Raw genomic sequence first — 23873 nt, forward strand, 5'->3', positions numbered from 1 at the left:
AAAGCTTTCCAAGTCTTCAGGTGCATTGCCTTTGACAACATCCAATTGGCTGAGACCAGGGTCAGAGTGGGAGGGCACCACGAGATGACATCGAAAATGGGAGACGTGAACAGTTGGGGACATTTTTGCCATCTGTCACACGGCCTAATGTTTGGTAATGAGCAGTGGATAGCACATTTTGGATTTTGTGTTTATTTGGCCCTTTTTCATGAGGGCAAGTTCAAGGGGAAAAAAAGGTGGTATATGGGAATCATTTTTAAAATTATGTCTTTAAGAGAAAATCGAAAATTAATATAGTTTATCATTACTAAAGAGTTTTTGTTGCAAAAATTTCAGCAAGCACCAAAAGACCTGATTTCATATAATGCTACATCTTTGAACAAAAGTTTGTCACTGAAGAGGATACTGCTGATGTTGTGTATTTGCCCACTCCAGATAATCTTATAAGGTTCCTAACTATGAAATGTGGCTTGTCTCATCATGTCTCTTAATATTGAATTCTTTAGAAGATTTTTCTATTGCAAAGAACACTTCACACACAAAAAAAGTACTCCTCACTCGAATTACTGAGAAACGCATGATTTCCATCAGCCGCTGCTCTGTAGTTGGCAGCAGCCATGACAAGGTGTGAAAAGGCATTTAGAAAGGGTCCTTGTGGGCCCTCCATTCTCAGCCAGGTTTCCCTGTCACTCCTCCTACAGCTATGAGCTCCCTCCTTCGCTTTAGGGCACAAGAGACCAGTCCCCTGGTAACGAGGGTCTGAGATTGTTTTTTCCTTCTCCTTCAGATCTAAATTTAGATGTCACCTCCCCTGAGCAGACTTTCCTTATGGCCCAATCAAGTTAGGCCTCTTCAGGGAAGTACACTCACGGTAAAGATGTTGTTTGAGGACACCCGTGCCTGGATCTGCTCTGTCCCCTCATGGGGACATGGCCTCACTGATGCTGGGCTGGTTAAATATTTGTCAACATCCCCAAGTGCATTCACCAAATTATATGAATTCTGCATTTCCAAATTATTTGTTCAAAAAATCTAGTTATGTAAGTTTATTTCTGGATACTCAATGGCACTTAAAAGAGACCCGGTGGTACAATGGTTAAGCACTTGGCTTGCTACTAACTGAAAAGTCAATAGTTAGAACCCGCCAGTGGCTCCACAGGAGAAAAGATCTAGCAATCTGCTCCCGTGAAGATTACAGCCTAGAAAATCCTATAGGGAATTTGTATGCTGTGAAGTAGGGTCATTATGAGTTGGAATCAACTCGATGGCACCTAACAACAACAATGGCAATTACCCCTTTTCTCCACTGCCCTTCCATCAGTTTGTGGTACTATGGTGGCTTGCATGTTGCTATGACGCTGAAAGCTATGCCACTGACATTTTAAATACCAGCGGGATCACCCATGGCGGACAGGTTTCAGTGATCTAAGACAGAATAAGAGGAAAGGTCTGGAGATCTGCATTTGAAAATTAGCCAATGAAAACCCTATAGATCACAACAGAGTATTTCCTTAGAGTGCTTGAAGACAAGCCCCCAGGATGGAAGGTGTTCAAAATACACCGTGGCCACAACAATGGACTTGAGCATTCCAACAATCATAAAGATGGCGCAGGACCAGGCAATGTTTAGTTCTGTTGTCCGAGTGGTCACCGTGAGTGGGAGCTGGCTTGAGAGCAACTAACAACAACAACCCCCTTTCTAATAAATAACAAGTCAGATGTTTATTAATCATTTTTTTATTAGTTTGCCTTACTTTTTACATTCTCATTATTTGTTCTTCTAAATAAAAAGGGAAGCTCAGAGATGGCTGAGATAGGTTTCCCAGGAATGGTGATGTAAGCTGCAGATATAACAGGTCAGTTTTTGTGGCAAAATTTTCCCTTTTCTTGAACTTGGAAAGACACTACTTGCATGGAGAGTGTCACCCACAGCTACAAGTTGCACAGGGGACCAGAAGGCCCCGGAAGAGCAGGGCAAGGATGCGCAGCGGCTGCTGTGGCTCAGGCTAGCACCTCTCTGCTGTTATCTTTGTGATTTCCGTTAACAATAAATGTGGCGTTTACTGTTAATCCATGACCCGCCTAAACGCCGCAGTCTCCTGTTCTTCTCACTCATGACACCTGTTATTTTCCTTAATGGCACTTAACCATCAATCTTTACATACTTTTCTATACATCTAACACATATTTCATACTATACAATTGTAAATTGAGATTATATATGATTTACATACCTGAATAACTGCTTATCTTCTGTGTCTATTCCTTGTTTGTAAATCCCATGAGGGAGGGTCGGGACTGTGATGGATTTTGTTGTGTTTGTTTGTTTTTTTCCCTATCAGTGTAACACAGTGCCTGACACATAAAAAAAAAACATAGAAGGTGCAAAATAAACTTTTAACAAAGCCACCTGGAGACAATCGAAAAAGACTGCTCTATCACTCTGCGATATTCTGTTGTGATCCATTGGGTTTTTAATGGATGCTACATACTGAGATCCTGAAGATGGCGCAAGACCAGGCAAGGTTCATTCTGTTATATGTAAGGTCGCCATGAGTCAGAGCCAACTCAAAAGCAACTAACGACGACAACAACATCACTCTGCAGCGGCACCAAGACCCTGGTTGCTGTTCTCTTCACGTCTGAGAGCCCCCCTGCTGCGACGCTCTCCATCACCCCCCAGAGCCAGTGAATCGGTCCTCCCTTGCCCTGCAGATTCGGTAAAATATGGAGCACTCCTCAGTGGGTGGGAGTCGGTCTAGGAGGAGATAGGTGACGCAGAAGGAGCCTCACGTGGCTCATCGCTGCTTCAGAGACATTCTTGTTGAATTAGTTCCTAAAAGTTCCTAATTGTTTTCCTGGTATCGTCTTCTACTTTGAGTCTCTAAGAATTACACGTACATGCCATAGGCATGTATAGATTGAAGTACGACTGCAATCACAAAATCACATGAATTACAGATACAAATCCAGTTATGAAAGCTTATTTCTGGATACTTAGTAGCAGTTTGAGTCCTGGTGGCACAACAGTTAAGCGCTCAGCTGCTAACTCAAAGGTTGGTGGTTCGAACCCACCCAGCAGCTCCAAAGGAGAAGGATCTGGCAATCTGCTTCCATAAAGATTACAGCCAAGAAAACCCTATGGGGCACTTCTATTCTGTCACATGGGGTCTCTTTGAGTCAAAAACCAGCTCAATAGCCTCTAATAACAATGACTAACAATTTTTTATTAATTTAATCATTTTTACATTGTTATTTGTTCTTCAAGATACAATGATTATACAATTCACACAAATCAATGGATTAATTCACACCAAAAAAAGAGCCTGCTAAATAAAAATAGGATTGTCAAAGAGGCAAGGAGTCACATGAACCACTCAGGCCTAACTCATCTTGTACCAAACATAAAATAATGACACTCATCACACAGGTTACTGAGAGGGACACACACGTGTCTGCTGGTGGCCTCCTTCCCAACAGAACACTTCCTTATCACCAGAAACATGTGGTGGTGTGGCTCTAATGCTAATCAAACGGTTGTAAACCACAATTCTAAGTTAATACTTGATCAAGCTTTCTAACCAACAGGCTATTTTAAAAAGCACTTTATTATTTAAAACCAGAATTTAAAATAAAAATATATGGAAAGTCCATTAGATGATATTTTTCTTAATTAACAAAAGCCCATGTGAAATTTTTTTTTTTTTTATCTAAGACTTGGGACCCTGGTGGCGCAATGCTTTAAGAGCTTGGCTGCTAACCAAAGGCTAAGCAGTTCGAATCCACCAGCTGCTCCTTGGAGACACCACAGGGGTAGTTCTACTCTGTCCTATTGGCTTGCTGCTATGAGCTGGAATCAACTCGGGGGCAATGGGCTTGGTTTTTTTCGGTTTTATCTAAGATTTGTATCTTTCCTGTATCTTTTTCTTCCAATCACTACATTTTTTTCAAGTCACCTGCAGCATTTACCCTCTTAATGCACCTCTACTTTTCCATGTTGTCTACTAGTCTTTGTTCATATGTAAATACATTTTATAGTTATAATCAGAGTATATCAATAATACCTTTGACAGACACTCAACTTTATCTTTCACTTTATATTATGTGTTTACCAATGCCATGGAGCCCTGATGGTGTAGTGGTTAAGAACTTAGCTGCTAACCAAAAGGTTGGCAGTTTGAATCCACTAGCTGCTCTTTGGAAACCCTGTGGGGCAGTTGTACTCTGTTCTATAGGGTCACTCTGAGTCAGAATCGACTTGACAGCAGTGGGTTTGGTTTTTTGTTTTAGCCACTTTCACATGATGAAACCTTCGGTATTTTTTTCATGGCTGCCTAATGTCTCTTAATTTCCTCCAGAACAGACTTACTCCTGAACATTTAGAGTATCTCTATTTTTTTTCTATTATGAAACATTTTTACATATGATCTGTGTTTACTCTTTTGAATTGTTTCCTTAGAATAAATTTCCAGGAGAGAAAATTAGGACCAAGGCAAGTGAACATTTTTATGACTCTCTCTATGCATAGTTTCATTGTTTTACAAAAAGCTTGGATCAATTTATACTGCTTTAGCAATTTGTGAAGGAGCCCTACTGGTGCAATGATTAAGCACTTGGCTGCTAACTGAAAGGCTGGGAGTTTGAATCCACTCAGTGGTTCCTCGAGAGAAAAGACCGGGCAATCTGCTCCTGTAAAGATCACCGCCTAGGAAAATCTATGGGGTAGCTCTATTCTGTCTTATTAGGTAGCTATGAGTTGGAATTGACCCGATGGCGCACAAAACCAACAACAGCAATTTGTGAGTGTATCAGTTTTACAAAGACCTCCCCACAATTCACTTTCAGTTTCATTTTGTTCTTATTTTAAGAGATACCAATGAAACCCACTGCCGTCAAGTTGATTCCGACTCACAGCAACCCTGTAATAATTACCAGTGGGGTTAAACATTATTCTACGTTTACTCTATAGGCATATATGAATTGTTTCTTCACAATCTTAACCCATTCTGCTATTTCTCTCCATTTTTTAAAAGATCTTTTTAATTGGCTGCTTGAACCTCTGAAAATAAATCTCGTACCCCGACCGAAATGCAAATGGCAATAGAAACAAAATCAGCACAAGCCGTCCACGTTACCTTAGAGGACCTGGCTGTCACCAAAACCACATTAATAGGAGAATAATTCCTTCAAAGGAAATATTATCTGTTCAACCTAGTCAGTGTCTAGAGTTCCAGGAAGAAGAAAACGCATTTACTAGGAATTTGAGAACAAATTTCATTAGAAAGTTGTAAATTTTATTTTAAAATCACTTGATAACGTTTTGAACAAATACAGTGAAGGGTCAATTCATGATGAAAGAGGTTAAATGCCAGCATGAAACTCAGCAGTGGGGGAGCCCATGCAGCTCCTTATCTGTCACAGGTAACCTGATTTATGTAACCTCCAGAGCTCACAGGAGAACGGAGGTTATGGTAATGTGGATCTTGCACTTTCCAAACTGGGTGGTGGCGGGGCGGGGGGGGCGGTGGAGGGATGATCCCCCACGTTACTTCACGTCACAGAGGAGGGCGACCCCACGGAGCACCCAGTGTTCAGGGGGCTGGGCCGTCCGGAGCTCTGCGGCGGCAATGTAGTTTAAGTCTGTTCGAACTGGCTTCTTGTAGATGGGGCAGGAGTAAAACCGAGGATCTCTGAGACCTGCAAAAAATTCACAAAGGAAAGGAACTTGGTGAATTTCAAATTTAAGCAGCCCAAACAGAGAACAGATCCAAGTATATGCATCTGGAAGGTCGTTCGTTCGAAAGAGGGATGGGTTTATTAAGAAAGACAATAGAATGAGCAAAATTCTTCCCGTCAGGCAATCCCTGGGGTAAAGCAGTCATGGCCACAGGTTTCCAGCGGGTGGGGCAGGACACTGGATATCCTCAGGTTTATCCTGAGGCCCCCTGCCCCTGTCCTTGGCAGTAACCCCTGTCACATGGTCACGGTCCTGGACCCCGACTGCTTCCTCTCTATCCTTTCCGATTGTCAATCCAGTCATCCTCTCTACACCCTCTCTCCTTTATCCACCCCTCCCCCATCAAATCTTACACACACATCCATTCGCCCTTTCTCTTTACCAAAAACCAAACCCACTGCCATACGGTAGACTCCAACTCACGGTCACCTCATGTATTCCAAAGCAGAACTGAGACCCACCCAGCCTTCCTGGCAGTAGTCTTTAAGAAAGAAGATGGCCAGGGCTTTCTTCCACAGTGCCACTGGGTGGGTTTAAACCACCAACCTTTTGATTAGGAGTTGAGCACAAACCGTTTGCGCCACCCGGGAACCTTCTCTTTCCCTTGGGGTTCACCTTTGGCACAAAGGGCCTGCCACTTTTAATCAGACATCCTGGGCCTGCTGACCATTAGTCAAAGCCCTGTCTTCAACCCCCATGCCAAAATCCAACGACATGTCTAAATCACAGGACCAAGGGTGTCCCCCTCCCTACCTGGTGTTGTGAATTGTGTGTGTGGCTGGGAGGCAGCGAGCAATGGCACAGTTCTACGAGCTGATACTGATACTACTTTCTAACTTTTTCTGAACTAGGCAAATAGTTGCCCTACCAAAAGCACACACACAACACAACACAACCTCATCAGGTTTCTACCTAATGTAACACTGTGTGTATGCGTGAATGTGTGTGTGTACCTGTCTTTCAGAGGTCATCCAAATGTAGACCAATGTTCACTGCACCACTGTTCACAACAGCCAAAACAAGGTGACAACCCAAAGGTCCATCAACTGATGAATAAACCAAACACCCATTGCAGTTGAGTCAATTTCAACTCATAGTGACCCTATAGAACAGAACAGAACAGAACTGCCTCACAGGGTTTCCAAGGAGCAGCTGGTGGATTCAACCTGCTGAACTTTTGGTTAGCAGCCAAGAGCTTAACCACTGCACCACCAGGGCTCCAAGCAATGAATTGAGAAACAAAATGTGGTATATACACACAATGGAATATTAGTCAACCTCAGAAAAAGAAGTTCTGACACACGCTACCACTTGAATGAACCTTGAAAGCATCATGCTGAGCGAAATCAATCAGTCACAAAAGGACATATTGTAGGATTCTATTTATGTGAAATACCTAAAATAGGCAAGTAGATACAGAAGTTTGTGTAGTAGTTAAGAGATATGGCTCCAAATCAAAAGGTCAGCAGTTCGAATCCACCAGGCGCTCCTTGGAAACACTATGAGGCAGTTCTACTCTGTCCTTTAAGATCGCTGTGAGTCAGAATTGATGGCAACTGGTTTGGTTTTGGTTAGTTTATTAGTGATTACCAAGGGTAGGCTGTTTATGTTGGTGAAAAAAGGTATTTACAATGAAGAAGTCGTTGGTCTTGCAAAATTCTATCATTTGATCTCCGGCATTGTTTCTATCACCAAAGCCATATTTTCCAAGTATAGATCCTTCTTCTTTGTTTGCAACTTTTGCAATCCAATCACCAAAAATTATCAGTGCATCCTGATTGTATGTTTGATCAATTTCAGACTGCAGAAGCTGATAAAAATCTTTAATTTCTTCATCTTTGGCCTTTGTGGTTGGTGCATAAATTTGAATAACAGTTGTATTAACTGGTCTTTCTTGTAGGCGTATGGATATTATCCTATCACTGACAGAGTTATACTTCAAGATAGATCTTGAAATGTTCTTTGTGACAATGAATGCAATGCCATTTCTCCTCAAGTTGTCATTCCCAGCATAGTAGATCATATGATTGTGGGATTCAAAATGGCCAATACCAATCCATTTCAGCTCACTACTGCCTAAGATATCGATGTTTATGCATTCCATTTCATTTTTGACAATTTCCAATTTTCCTAGATTCATACTTCGTACATTCCAGGTTCCAATTATTAATGGATACTTCCCCAGTCATCTTTTGAGTGCCTTCCAACCTGGGGGGCTCATCTTCTGGCACTATACCAGACAATGTTCCGCTGCTATTCATAAGGTTTTCACCAGCTAATTCTTTTCAGAAGTAGACTGCGTGGTCCTTCTTCCTAGTCTATCTTAGTCTAGAAGCTCAGCTGAAACCTGTCCTCCATGGGTCACCCTGCTGGAATCTGAATACCGGTGGCATAGCTTCCAGCATCACAGCAACACGCTAGCCACCACAGTACGACAAACTGACAGACAACAACAACAATCTTTACGGGAGCAGATCTCCAGGTCTTTTCTCCTGAGGATCCACTGGTGGGTTCCAACCACCGACCCTTCAGTCAGCAACCAAGCACTTAACCATTGCGCCTCCAGTGCTCCTGAGCTCAATTAGTGCCACTGAACTGTACATGTGAAGAAACTTCAAATGGTAAATGTTTTTTTACATATATGTTGTTGTTGTTAGGTGCCATCGAGTTGGTTCCATCTCACAGTGACCCTATGTACAACAGAATAAAACACTTCCTGGTCCTGCGCCATCCTCACAATTGTTGTTAGGCTTGAGCCCATCATTGCAGCCACTGTGTCAAACTATCTCCTTGAGGGTCTTCCCCTTTTTCACTGACCCTCTACTTGACCAAGTGTGATGTCCCTCTCCAGGGACCAGTCCCTCCTGATGAAACGTCCAAAGTACTAGAGACAAACTCTCACCAACCTTGCTTCTAAGGAGCATTCTAGCTGTACTTCTTCCAAGACAGATTTGGTCATTCTTCTAGCAGTCTATGGTATATTCATGGTTACATATATAGTTACCACAATTAAAAAAAAAAAAGATTTTGTCTGAAATGCACCGATCCCTAATCAAAGGTTCTCTTTCTTTCTATGATCAGAGACAAATTAATATCTTGTGGGGTCTAAAGTTTATTCAGTTTGGAAGTCCTTCTGTAAGAAAAAGAATACAAGTTTACAAATACAAAATTGCACCTTGTTAGGGGCCTCTGAGAATCCCTGGTGGTACAGTGGTTAAGCACTCAGCTGCTAACCAAGAGGTCTGCAGTTCAAACCTACCAACTGCTCTGCAGGAGAGAAAAGTGGCAGTGCTCCTATAAAGATTTACAGTCTTGGAAACTCTGTGGAGCAGTTATACTTTGTCCTATGATGTCATTATGAGTCAGAATCAACTCCACGGCAACGGGATTGGTTTGGTTTGGTTTAGGGGCCTCCAAAACCCTGGTGGCATAGTGGTTAAGTGCTACAGTTGCTAACCAAAAGGTTGGCAGTTCGAATCCACCAGGCACTCCTTGGAAACTCTATGGGGCAGTTCTACTCTATCCTGTAGGGTTGCTATGAGTCGGAATCGACTCCACGGCAAAGGGTTAAAGGGCATGTGAGTAGCCTTGCAGTTTAAGGTCCATTCGCTTCATGTGAAATCCACTCTGTTCACAGCAGTTTATCTGCACATCTCATAATACCCATCTCAGGGAGTGGTATGCTGTTTCATCTTCTATTCCAGATGATAAATTGTTTAAAGACAAGAGCTGAGTCTCCGCCCATTCTTATGCTCTCCGGAATACCAATACAATATTACAAGTGACATTCACATAGCTATTAAAATGAATCACATTTAACTCAGACGGATAACTTTGCTTTGGTGAAATATGTTACACACACAGGCTCTGAATCATAAATACAGTAACTTATTAATGCAATGTTAGTGTATCGATATTACTGAATTTATTTCCCAAGATTAACTTGCTCAATAATTTAGCTTTTTCTAACAAATTCAAAAACAAAGCACGGTCAGAAGTTAAAGTCTCATTATTTGGTCCAGCAGAAGCTTCAGCATGATGTGCCATGTGTTTTTATACCTCCACCAAAAATTTAATATTTTATTGGAAGGCGTTAAACATTTGAGTATGATAATACTGGACATAGATTTCAATATAAAATAAAGTTTCTATAGCAGTTATTCTTAACCAAGGGTGGTTTTGCTCCCCCATCTCCTATACCTCCAGGACATTTCCTAATGTTGGGAGCCATTTTTGGTTGTCACAACTGTGGGCGTGTTACTGGCATCTAGTGGACAAAGCCAGTAATGCTGCTAGATATCCTACAATTCACAGCCTTCCAAGTCAGACTTATCTGGCCCCAAATGTCAATAATGCCAAGGTTGAGAAACTTGGTTCTTGAACAACAAAGTCACGAATATTTTACTGTACTTTAAAACTATGTGTTTGCTTAAAAGTAAAAACCATGAAATTACTCATTAGAAACAACCTGAAATAATATAAAACCTCATTTTAACGTCTGGATGTTATGTTTTCAATTACTATAGGGTATAATAATTTTATCACTAGTAATAATAATTAGGCAAATACATGAAAAATTCTGATCAACTAAGCAAATGATAGGGAATTTATGAACAGCAATTAATATTAATTACACTGATAGAGTAAAACCCCTTAAGCCTAGGATTTGTAAACACACAACAAACATATAACTAACTGTTCTTCTTTGCTGCAAATCTGGCTAAATCATTTTATAAAACTTGAAGTAAGCCACTAGAGTCTTATATCTGACCCCGATCGTAACTGTAATAATTATACCTAGGGAAGTATTGGGCTAAATTGTATTTGAATCCAAAAAGCAAAATGGAAGCAGGAAAAAAAAAAAAATAACCATTCTTTTCAGTAAGCAGGTAAAAAAATTATCTGAAATATTTATCGAATTTTCTTTATTTTTAATTGCTCCAGAGGGGAAGGTGCCCATGCTAAGACACAGCATGGAACAAACTTCAGCACCTGGATTAGATGCCACTAGAAATATCATTTCATGGAGAAAGTGCTGACAGACACTAAACAACAACAAAGACAGATGATTCGAAACCATTACCCCGGTTGGACAAAGAACTTTGAAGACAAAAATAAACATGCTAGATCGGTAGAACAAATCAGCTCAGTATGTTTAAAGCCTTAGGACTCCAAAAGGGGGAACAGAGAAAAGAGGTTGTATAAATTGGTGAGCTACATACTTTAGGATTCTAAGGGTTTTAATAAAACACCTGGGTTTTTTTTTTTTTTCCCCTGGGGGTCCATTTTCTATCTACGTTACTTCCCTATCTAGTCTATATTTTTCACTCAAACATTAGTATATCATTACATCATACATTCTTTTCAATACCCAAAACAACAAAGTAACATAGTTGTCATTGTGTTATTAGGTGCTGTTTAGTCAGTTCTGACTCATAGTGACCCTACAGCACAGAGCACCACTGCCCCCATAGGGTTTCCAAGGAGTGGCTGGTGGATTCGAACTGCTGACCTTTTTGGTTAGCAGCCGAGCTCTTAGCCACTACACCACCAGGGCTCCGAGTTACACAGAGAAAATCTATATAAGCTTTAAATCATTTTGTTATTTAAGCCCCCTTTGCTAATAATGGAACCCCAGTGGTGCAACGGTTAAGAGCTCAGCTGCTAATCAAAAGGTCAGCAGTCCAAATCTACCAGTCGCTCCTCAGAAACCCTATGGGGCAGTTCTGCTCTGTTCTGTAGGGTCACTAGAAGTCGGAATCGACTCTTCGGCAATGGGCAATGGGTTGCTAATAATATTTAAATTTAAATGACTAGACAGTGCAGTCTTGCACAGAGTATTTCTTTTAATCTTTCAACAGCCATGCAAGTTAAACGTAACAGTAATAATAATAAAATTATCTGTGGTGCATCATGCACTCTCACACACTCTCAGCCTCTGTCTCTCCCCACTCACAGTGCCCCCCACCATAGTGCCCCAGACAGACCCACCTTCTTTCTCTTCCTCAAACAGGGCATATCCATTGCCATCCCCTGAGTCCTTGCACTCTTCCTCCTCCTCCTGGATATTAGTATGTCCCCTGTCCCCTTTCTGTCACTGGGATCTCAGTTCAACGTTCCTTCCTCAATGAAGGCTTCCCCAGACCGCTAAATTATCTTACTCCCTAGCATACCATGTGTATGCATCTTCTTTATATGAACAATAACTATTTGAAATCAGTATGTTTATTTATTAGTTCTTTCTTGGCTAGCTCTCCCTCTTTGAGTGAGCTCATGAGGATGGGGATTCTCCCTGTGTTTTTCGTTGTTATATTCTCACACTAGAATGGTGCTTGGCAGATGGTCGGTGTCAGTTAAATATTCACTGAATGACCAAGTCAGATACCACTATTTCCCTCTGCCAAGAAAAGTCCTTCCCTATCTCCCTATCGTGCTCATTGTTGTCATCTAAAACCTACCTCCAAGGCAAGCTCCCCAAACCTCTCAGGCATAGTTATGTTCTCCTTCTAAGGTTCTTCAGCATCCTGTGTATATCTCTTATCATGACATTTACCCAATTCTATTTTAACTTTTATTTACTTATGGGTCACCCTCACCAGACTGGGAGTTGCTTGTGGGCAGGATCTGGTTGATAATTACCTTTGTATTTTTTTTATTCCTAGCACCTAAGATCGTGGCTGGTACACACTGGGCATCCAGTGAATGTCTGCTTAAAAAATAAACACTTGGACTTTATAAGCTCTCTTTTCCAACCCACATTTCCATATGTATTCCTTACCTAGCAGGTGAGGATACCAGCAGCTGTCTTTTAAAGAGAGATTATTTTATCCCTTCACTTACTGAAGGCAAAATCTCTTGCGTTTCAGTCATAAAGCCAGCGCCTCCTTGGGGTCCACCTCTCGAGTTCATAGCTTGTGCTACACAGGATTCCCTGGATGCTGAAAGGCCATTATTGCTGAGGACATTTTCGCTGAGAAAATGCAGCAGCACAAAGTCGCCAGAAAACATCAAGCCAACAGCAGATAATAGTTTCAGTATTTTTAGACTTATCAAACAGAGCTTTGACAACTTTGTCAAAGTAGAAGTAACATGTGTGCTTTGCAGAAGTGTTATTACATCCATGGGTTGAAATATGAAGCCAGCATTTTACCATTAGCTAAAGTTTTTTTTTTTAAGTATTAAGCTGGATGCTTCGGAATTCAATCTCAATCTCACAACTTGGCTCAAACCTCCAAGCTGATAGAGCCTTCACATGAGCCCTGAGCAGTCTTGCCTAGAATTTCTTCCTTCCACCCCTTGCCCCATATCATATCCATCCTTCAAGGCCCAACCCAAGCCCATCTGCTCCTGACACCCAGTCCCATCAGCCCACAGTTACCTCAATCCCTTTTCCCATCACTTATTAGCTATGCTAAACATTTGTTTCTCATTTCATCGGCTAATGTTTCAGAAGAATACATACATATCTTGTCTACTTTATAAGACAGGCAATAATCAATGTCCATGGAAGTTGCAGTCAAGAAATCAAAGATGTACTGCATTGGACAAATGTGCTGCAAAAGACCTCTTTAAGGAATTAAAAAGCACAGATGTCACCTTGAGGACTAAGGTGCACCTGACCCACGCCATGGTATTTTCAATCACCTCATATGCATGTGAAAGCTGGACAATGAATAAGGGAGACCAAAGAAGAATTAACACATTCAAATTGTGGTGTTGGCAAAGAATATTGAATATACCATGGACTGGCAGAAGAACGAACAAATCTGTCTTGGAGGAAGCACAGCCGGAATGCTCCTTAGAAGCACAGATGATTAGACCCCATCTTGCAAACTCTGGACATGACATCAGGAAGGACCAATCATGCTGGGTAAAGTAGAGGATCAGTAAAAAAGAGGGAGACCTTATATGAGATGAATTGACACAATGGGCTCAAACATAACAATGATTGTGAGGATAATGGAGGACCCAGCAACGTTTCATTCTGTTATACATAGGGTCGCCATGAGTCAGAGTCAGCTTGATGGCACCTAACAACAACAAATATATAGGCAAGAACTATTTTATAATCCCCTGCCTCCTCAGTAGCACTCAGAAAAGTGTCTAGAGGTCAGTGATTGCTCATTAAATAGGGGTGTGAATGTAAAGCTAGTTAAAGAAGAATAAAATCCCTACTGCATGATAACAAAATAATGGGATCCTATGTTTACAATGTCATCCAATTCAGTGACATCAACGATTACTGAATATGCAAGACAACTTACTATTGTTTTCTGCAAAAATCCTTATGACAGGCATCAACTCAAACAGCACTTTAGGTTTTGATTCAATGAGTTTCATGTTTCTCTTGTCCCAGCCAGCACCTTCAAGATATAAGCCATAGACATAGACACCCTCGGCCGGAGGGGCAGAAATGTCGTCCTTCATCCACTTGGTGACCTCATTGCAAAGCACCATATTGTCCAGCGCCCAGCCTTTGTTGGCACGAGTTATTTCCTACTCAAGGCAAGAATGAAAACAAAGGAGGAAGGAGTAAATTAGAGGTTGATCTTAATATAAAGACCATAACAATGATGAAAGTGCAGGCCCAAATTAGTCTAATCCAAAGGAACTAGAAGAGTATTTAAAAAATGAAAAATAGTCCTACATAAACGATACCCATGTCCTAATTTAACCACTTGCACTTTAAAAAGAAATACAACATTTAGTATATTAAAACCTACGGGAGCCAGAAGCTATATACGGTGAAAACCTGTCAGAGAAGGAAAGCGCCGCTAAAACGGGGAATATGAAAGTTGTAAGTCTGCACACCGTCAAAGGCCGAAAACTTGTTAGCCCCGGAAAAACAAAGAAATCTCATCAAGTCTCAGCTCTCATAGGTTCCACTACACAGGTAGTCCCTGGATTACTAACAAGTTCTGTTCCTAAAAATTTGTCTTTAAGTCGATTTTGTATGTAAGTCAGGACAGTTAGGTACAGTTCATATCTAATGTCAGTTAGTCAAATGTTTGTCTTAGTATATAACGTGCCTATCTATGCATAAAAACATTAATGAAACACTTCAGGTACGTTAAAACATCTTAAACATAATACAGTAAGAATAACAATAATACCTTGATGCACGTTGCAAAGAGGCGCCCATTTGTTATTATGAACCATTGTATGTACTTCAAACTTTTAACCTAATAGGCTTTTCAGGGGTTGGTTCATAACTACAGGTTGTACGTAAGTCAAACATTCGTAACCCGGGGATTGCCTATATAAAAATAACACTTTGAAATTCAAGCTGGCAGTCTGAAAACAAATCGCTAGATTTATGTTCATGACAATGTAACTACGAGTACCAAAAAGTGACAGTCATTCTCTGTCTTACTATATGCTTTGAAACTATAATGAAAGAAGAAAACCTTGGAGAAGAAAATTATAATAACACAATGGGTACAAAGCAGAGCTATTACCTGGCGCATTGCAGTTAAAAATCCTTGGGGGTTAAAGAAGCCAGTCATCCAAAAACAGTGGGGTCGGCCATTGAAAACCCAAGAGGCAAACTGGCAGTTTCTTTCTATAAGTTCAGTAAACCAGAAACCCAGTGTACTTGACACCCAAGAAGCCTAAAAAGCATACATCAAAACAGTTAATTAACATAGGTGTAATTCTGTTGTTTAACTGGCTACGTTCACAGAAAAATGATGAAATATCACTATTACTTTTAGAATGTATAAGTCCCTAAGACATGAATTCCCCTTATGTTGTGACATTTAAGGTTTTCAAATTATTCTTCTTCCCTAGTAATATTGATATTAAGACATGATAGAAACAGTTAATCACCACATGAATAAAGCAAACCCATTGCCACCGAGTTGATCCCGAATCATTGCAACCCCCATGTTACAGAGTAGAACTGCTCCATTGGGTTTTCTTGGCTGTAATCTTTAAGGAAGCAAATAGCCAGGCCTTTCTTCCAAGCCATGGCTGGGCGGGTTCAAACCACCAACATTTAGGTTAGCGGTCGAGCACAAACCATTTGTACCACCCAGGAACCTATCACATAAATACCAGGTCAATATGAATACCAGGTCAGGATGCTTCTCAAGATGTCTGCTGTCCCCAGAATCACCCTCCACATACGAATATATACATCACCAACTCTTGTTCTCTATTGAGATTCAACAGGCTTCTACTGTTTCTCCTTCAGTTACATTTTCAATTGATGCCATATAAAAAATAGAATTTCTGTTTCCATAAATATGCTCATGGCCTCATCAGGACATATCATCATCACTCTAAAATATATACTGTGGATTGTAAGTCAGGGACACCTTTCTCCACTTAGCATTTTTAATGAGGTAAACAACGTTTATTTTCTGGAGTTTTTGTCCCTATAGGATGTACTTTTATTTCCTCCAAGTTAGGAAAAAAATGGAAACCCAAGTCCCTTTACCACCCACGAACTAATTTCATTCTCCCTGACTTCACCTGTGGAACTTTCATTATTACGATTAGCACGGGTATGTCACTATTCTTATCAGCAGCACTGGTAGGTATCTCCAAATCATATTTTATAACGTTTTACTATGATTGCCATATTTTACGAATGAATAAGCATAGTAGCCAACAGTTGGGTGGTTCAAACCCACCCGGCAGAGACGCAGAAGATAGAACTATTTATCGATCTGCTTCCGTTAAGACGACATTAAGAAAACCCTCTGGAGAAGTTCTACTCTAGAACACATGGGTCGCCATGAGCTGGAATCGACTTGACAGCAACTAACAACAACATACGGGCATTAGTCCCTGTGCAGAACAGTTTTAAATAAATTATCCTTAGGTGTTCTCCACTTGCCAATTACAACTATTTCCAACAATAAAGTGATTATGCAGATTAGCAGAAGAGGAGCAACCTTATACATACTTTTTTCCACAGAGCAGGAATTCTAGCATCAAACATGCAATCCAAAGCGTCTCGGAGATTTTCACTCATGATGATGGTGCCATCGATAGCGAGTTTCAGCTCGGTCAGGGTGCTCCGGACAAGGCTGAGGACCCTCTGCATTCTGTCTATCTCCTGCCTGAGGAAAATGTTCATTGGCTGGAATGCCCCCATCTTCTGCAGCCTCTCCTTCACCTGTCGTGTAGGTGTTCAAAACACACGTTAAGAATGAGATGGCTACTGATGGTTTCATAGAGCTGGTGCCCTGAGGCTTCTGAAAAGGCTCAAAGTTTTACAGTTCTGTAATAATAAACTTTTATTTATTTATTTATCACCACCAGAAAAAAAAGAATAAAAATGGAAACACGTGTTAGGTAACCAATCTGGTTTTTTCATTGCATGTGGGAAAGAATAGGCAGCTATTAACTAACAGAAGATTATAAAATACATGACCATAGCCATACTAAACCCAAACCCAGTGCCACCAAGTCAATTCTGACTCATAGCGACCCTATATAGCCATACAACCTTACAACATGGAAGCTGCACTTATAGAGAAATGTGTGTCCTACCGCCAACCTGAGCACGTCCAAACACACTCACAGACACACAGAAGCAAATGTGTGCACAAGTACAGCTCTTCTGTTGGCGTCCTCAAAGAACTAGACTTGTGTTGTATAAGCTTTCTGTTTTTTTTTTTTTCCATAAAAACATTCTTCCATTCAGCTGTCCATCCAACCATTCAATCATTTTCACCCTACAAGTTTTTATTCAGGGTCTTCTCCATATCGAATGTTGTACTAGGCCGAGCTGCTCTACCCTAGAGTTAAACCCGTTGCACGGAGTCGGTTTCAACTCCAGGACCCCGTGTGTGTCAGGGTCGAACTGTGGTCCGCAGGGTTTTTGGTAGCTGGTTTTCCAGAAGCAGATCACCAGGGCTTCCTTCCAAGGTGCCTCTGAGTGGACACCAACCTCCAACCTTTCAGTCAGCAGCTGAGCACATTAACCATCTGCACCTTTCAGGGAGCCATAAAATCAAACCCACTGCCCCGATTCCGACTCACAGTGACCCTATAGGACAGAGTAGAATTGCCCCATAGAGCTTCCAAGGAGCACCTGGTGGATTCGAACTGCCGACCTTTTGGCTGGCAGCCGAACTCTTAACCACTGTGCCACCAGTGTTTCCTCAGGGAGCCACAGCACTGACCAATTCGACAGGAGGATATAAACCGAAACCAAACCAAACCTGTTGCCATCGAGTCTAAATTCCATTACTTACCACTTTCATTTATGTGATTATTAATATCTTTTTAGGTATTTCTACTGCTTCATAAATATTTCAACCACTTTCAGACATGGATAACTTCTTTGCTGATATTATGGTGAAGGATGCTTGTAAAAGCTAATGTTGTTGTGTGCTGTAGAGTTGATTCTAACTCCTAAAGATCCTATACGACAGAGTAGAATGGCTATAAATCTTTACGGGAGTAGATTGCCAGGTCTTTTCACCCTTGGAGTGACTAGTGGGTTTGAACCATTGACCTTCCTGTTATCAGCCAAGTGCTTAACCACTGTACCACCAGGGCTCCTTACGACAGCTGATAGAAATATCAATTTTTTCCAAGCAAGCAAGCATAGATCCAGGGAAAATTATTCCCTTGACTGTAGGTCTTTGAGTTCCCTCTGTAGCACTAGCAGCCTAGTGGCCTGCCTAGTGGAAAATAACAGGAAGCAAAAGAAGCAAAATGTTGCAGATTATCTTCTAAAAACCAGGTGGAAAGGGGCAATATACAAAGAAATGTGTCTCTATGACAAGTGCCACGAGGTTAATCCAGGTCATCTGTTAAGACTACATGGAAAGTAAGCCACTTACTTTGGATTTTATCAAAGATTTCTTTAAAATGCTATCAGGGCAAATCTTTTCACAATATTTGTTAAAATGTCTTTTGTAATCATAAATTTTGCTTAGAAGTCACTTGCATATTAAAAAACAAATCAGTTTTCAAAACCAGTGAGATGAAGAAGCTACAAAGAGCGAATGACGGAAACCTCAGCTCCCTGAAGCAGGAAGGCCTGGATTTTCAGGTGCGCATTAAACTAAACAACGTTTTTTTGTTTTGAATAACCTGGTGCTTTAATCTAAGAAAATATTGCTTTCTTTAGAACAAAAGACCATGTGAAGTACCTTCGGGGAAGGTTCCGGAAAGGCAATCCTAACCCATCAGCACATGCTTTTAATTTCATTATAAATATTAGCATTCTCACCTGATTTCTTTATTTATATTTCAAAACCATTACATTCATGGATTCAAAAGTTATTTTTCTGTTTCTTCAGGAAGTAATTTTCTTTAATTATTTTTTTGAAACTCAGAAAAACCATTTTTCCGCCCTGGCTTTGTGGCACAGTGGTTAAGCATTTGGCTGCTAACCAAAAGGTTGGCAGTTTGAATCCACCAGCCACTCCTTGGAAGCACTATGGGCAGTTCTACTCTGTCCTATAGGGTCCCTGTGAGTTAGAATTGACTCGACAGCAACAGGTTTTCCTTCTTCCTGGCTTCCCCAACCAAATATACACACCCACAGCTGACATTTTGTCAGAATTTCATCAACTCACTTCAAATGGGCTATAGTCTTGGGGCAGCTTCTCCAGCATATCATCAGCCAACCTGGCCACCACAGCCTCCCGGGTCTCGTCACCTCCACTAGAGCTGTCCTTGGGTTGGATGCCAAGAATGGTGTCCAGCACGTCCTTGGCCAGCTTACTTTGGTAGGTGATGTCAGCGTTGGGGTGCAACCCGAACACCTCGGGGCTGTCATAGGCTGGTAAACTCTGTCAACAAACATCCCAGGTAAGCATGGATGGCTGACCTAAGCAGCAGTTATATTAGACCGTCTTATGAAATAAAAACGCTTTTACCGGGATAAGCGTTTACATAAAATGTCTTAATTGTTTCAGATTGCAAACCTCAGTAACTTCACCAGAAAAGACTCAGCAGTTGCCTTAAAAAAAAGACAATGAACATCGAAAAACATAGACTCATGGGTCTCTAAGATTTGTGCCTCAAGCAAAACCGAATTAAAGAGAGATTCTATCTGGTTATCTAATGCATGAGATGGGAAGGGCATTGTGGCTTGGTCTTTTGTTTCTTGAGGGCCTTATTTAATTCCAGCCAGTTGTTTAAATAAATGTTGTATAACTAATGGCTAGGTTTTAAATACACCAGGAAATGACAGTTTTAGCAATTGTATCCCAGTAAGGTGTCAGGTGGGAGTCATATTCTCCTAAGGAGAAAGACAGAGACTGGGAGAAGAGGGAAATACTGAGAGAGAGACAGAATCACAGAAAAAAAAAAGATGGAGAGCAAGAGAAAGTCAGAAAAGAACAAGCAGGCAAAAACTCAGCCATTTATAGAAAAGAAAATTCACTTACACTTTGACATGTATTTATATGTATTAATCTTGTCCTTAACTTTATTATTGTTTTATTCATATTTTTCATTCCCTCTAACCCCTTATTTTAATCCTTTTCACACAATGTCTTTGTGAAATGAAGTGTATATAGATACTTACATGTACAGGCAAGCCTAAATTTATACCTTCGTAGGCACTTTTCTTATTCAGTGCTAATGATTTAAAGCCACATAGAGTACAGTTAGGGCAAATATATTTGTTGATTTGAATTAATAAAAATGTTTACGCCGTAATATATGATAAACCCATAACATTTATATATCAAAAAACCTCTAAATACACTGATAAATTTAGCTCTCTGGGGTTGAGCTTTAGTTTGTTAACACTAAGATAAATAGCTAAGGTGAAAAAAAAAAAAGGTGAAAGAGACTACTAAATAATGATCTAATGAATTCAAGGTATAGAGATAGAAAATTTACTTAGCTGGAGACACAAATCAGATTCCCCCTCCCTCTGCATATTCCCAAATTTCCTGTCAAAAATCTATCTTATTCTTTCTTTGAGCAATGCTTCTCAACCAAGTGTGATTTTGCCCTCCAGTGGACATTTGACAATGTCTGGAGATATTGTTGGTTGTCACAACCCAGGGTGAGGGGTAGTAGGATGTTATTGGCATCTAGTGGGTGGAGACCAGGGATGTTAGACAAGTTCCCAAAATGCACAGGCTAGTCCTCCACAATAAAAAAATGATCCAGTCCTGAACATCGATACTGCCAAGGTTGAGAAGCTTTGTCTTACAGGAAGCTCTTATTCAAAATGGGTTCCTGGACATAGCCATAGGCTGTCTGTTAGGCCAGAATTAAGTAACACAGCACAGGATGAGGCAAGGGGACTGAAAAATTAGCCATAGTCTAGTGGCTGCCTTTGCCCTACTGATGAGGTAGCTGAAGCCTCAAGAGCCAAGGATTCTGGGGAATTTGTGTAGCTCCCCTAGTTCTAAATTGGCCCATTCATCATCTCCCCAAAATTTATTCTTTGCTGAGGCATTAAAAGAAAACAGGGTTAGGGAGACTCACACAAAACACACTCAAAACTAATACAAATATTTTAATCATCAGATGAATATGAAATTATGAAGAAAGCATCTACAGTGGACGCTTTAGTATATATCACCTTTAAATTTTATTTTAAAAGAAATACATACAATTAACATCGAAAGGTAAAATGGTTGTAGTTATTTGATCTAGGAATAAAATTCCTACATTGACAAACCTGGATATACTGAAGATAGTTCTCCACAGTGCTGCATTTTGGAATGTTGTATCCTTCATAAAAGCTGAAATCAGCTCCAAACATATTTTCACTGAACCAAACCTTAGCAAAAGTGTTCAACAATCTCTTATCGTAGTCGTCAGTGACTCTCCCTCCATATTGAATTTCTCCTATCATGTAGCGGACAGTGGTCCAGGAGACTCCCTGGGGGAATTTATAGAAAAAAATGTGTAGAAATTATTACCATCTCATCATTACGCTGCCTACCAAGTAACAACCATATTCATTGTCATGCCATTCATTTATTCACCAGTAATGTGGACAGTACAGAAGGAAAATTAAGTAGGCAAGGGAGAAAATGCAGAATTTCAAATTTCCATGGAATCCAGACTTTCTGGAGCAATGTAGGATGGATGAACCCCTGAAACTACTGCCTTGAGAGAATCTTTAAACCTTAAACCAAAAATATCTCCTGAAATCTTAAAACCAGGAGATGGGCCAAGATGATGGAGTAGTCAGACATTTCGTGTCATCCCTCTTACAACAAGGACCTGAAAAATAAGTGAATCAGAGGTATATGATAATCTTGGAACCCTAAGCATCAAAGACAAGGCTGAAGAATTGGACTGAGTGATAGGCAGAAAGAGAGAGGATGCAAAAACAGCAGAAACAGAATTACGGATCACTGGCGTCTTGCTAGCCAAACCTGCACAGTGTGGACACACTGAGACAAGTAGCAGCATCGCCAGCCAAAACCCAAGTGCAACTAAGCAGGAGCAACTCTGCACACACCCCTGGAGTCGGCCAGCAGTGATTCCAGCTCTACGAGAAAGTTAAGCATATGCACCCAACCCATCATGCACATCCATGCCCCCCTCCACCAGAGCTCCACGGGCTGAGGAGCACTCCCTCTCCCTTTATATCCCTCTTCCCACTTTGACACCAGTCCGGTGGCATTCAACACTGCCATTCTCCCTAAGTCAGGAACTCATGACCCTAGTCCAGAGGTTCCTGCCCCTTAACCCAGCCACCAGCACTGGGGGGGAGGGGCAGAGGGGGTACAGATTTGCAGTGCCTCCCACCCCCCTCCAATATTCCACACTAGCACCTTGCTGGCTGGTGCTGGCTGAGCTGACACAGTATGGCCATATTGGGTCAAGGCAGGCAACGTTCCCAGCTGAAGTCCACTTCACCTGCAGCAGCTAAGCAGGAGCTACAGACCTAAGGCATTCAACACCACCTCACCCCCTAAGACAGGAGTTCTCAGGCTGGTATGAAATGTCTGCCCCTTTGCTCATCCACTGGTACAGGGGGTCCATGAACTTGCAGCATCCTTCACCCCCTCCAATCACCCATGCCAGCACCTTGCTGGCTGAGTCAGAACAGTGTTGCTGTATTGGGTCAAGATGGGCAGCATTCCCAGCTGAAGCCCACTTCACCTGCAGCAACCAAGTGGAAGCTGAAGACCTGTGGCATTCACCACCACCTACTCCCCTAACACAGGAATTCAACCACCCACATCAGGGCCTGAGGACCAGCAGTATGGCCCACTCCATCCAGCCACCCATGACAGGGGCCTAAGGACCAGTGGTGCCTCACAAACCCTCCAGGCACCAGCACTGGGCACCCAAGGACCAGCTGCACAACCTCACCCACGAAGTGCTCCAGTAGGCAGTGGCACACCCTCAAACTAGGCACTTGTAGGCAGCCGACAGCCCCCTACCTCAGCCTGCATCAACCCCTACTGCAACCGGGGTCTTGTGCCTGCTTCAAATACCCCCAAACAGCCCTACCCACCCAGAACTGTCAGTGAGAGTCTCCAGGACACCTATCCAGTTATGATGACCTGGGCAGCTTCATCCCAACCACCCATAAGTGGTGAGGCACACATACAACACCCAACCCAACAACCAGAGAGAACAGCCCCTGCACACAGGGCCAAGTGACCAGCAGCACAGATACAAAATGTCACCAAAAATGCCACCTACATCCTCAGCAGCTCTGCAACAACAGTAAAGAGGGACCCATGTTCACACACCTAGTCACTGATCTACCCACCTGGAGGTAGAAGGTGAGAGCTTTAATGAGGCCAGATTAACAACCAGGGTAGCACATACACTCAGCCTACACAGATATATCAAAACAACAACAACAAAAAGTTTGGGATGCAATAAACAAACATACAAAAATAAATAAATGTAATAACTTCTTGATGCTTTGGAGACAACAGACAATATCAAATCACATCATAAAGAAGCAGAACAAGATGGCTCCAGCAAGCAACCAGAATAAAGAACCAGAAAACCTTCCAGAGGAACATAAGACAATGGAACTACTCATAAAGAATTAAAAAAGGCTAATATACAGAGCTCTCCAAAGGATCAAGGAAGGGATCAGGGAAAACAGACATGAACACAGGAACAAAGCAGTAAGACAACTTAAGAAAACATTATAAGAACAAAACAACAGAATAAATAGACTATTACTGTTGTTCTGTTAGGTGCCATTGAGTTGATTCCAACT

General features: G+C 41.4%; 1 protein-coding gene across 1 annotated transcript in view; it reads right to left on the reverse strand.

Annotated features, from left to right (window-relative positions):
* Window positions 1–5545: 5545 nt before the first annotated feature.
* The window catches only part of DNAH5 (dynein axonemal heavy chain 5), a 280971-nt gene continuing 262643 nt past the window's right edge, over window positions 5546–23873 (reverse strand). The window contains exons 74-79 of the mRNA XM_064279684.1: window positions 21351–21554; window positions 19282–19497; window positions 16650–16862; window positions 15196–15348; window positions 14002–14233; window positions 5546–5697 (exon numbers count right to left, since the gene is read on the reverse strand). Of these exons, the coding sequence (XP_064135754.1) occupies window positions 5546–5697; window positions 14002–14233; window positions 15196–15348; window positions 16650–16862; window positions 19282–19497; window positions 21351–21554 (1170 nt within the window). The remainder of the gene's footprint in view (window positions 5698–14001; window positions 14234–15195; window positions 15349–16649; window positions 16863–19281; window positions 19498–21350; window positions 21555–23873) is intronic.

Source organism: Loxodonta africana, chromosome 2 (genome assembly GCF_030014295.1).
Source record: "Loxodonta africana isolate mLoxAfr1 chromosome 2, mLoxAfr1.hap2, whole genome shotgun sequence".
Lineage (NCBI taxonomy): Eukaryota > Metazoa > Chordata > Mammalia > Proboscidea > Elephantidae > Loxodonta > Loxodonta africana.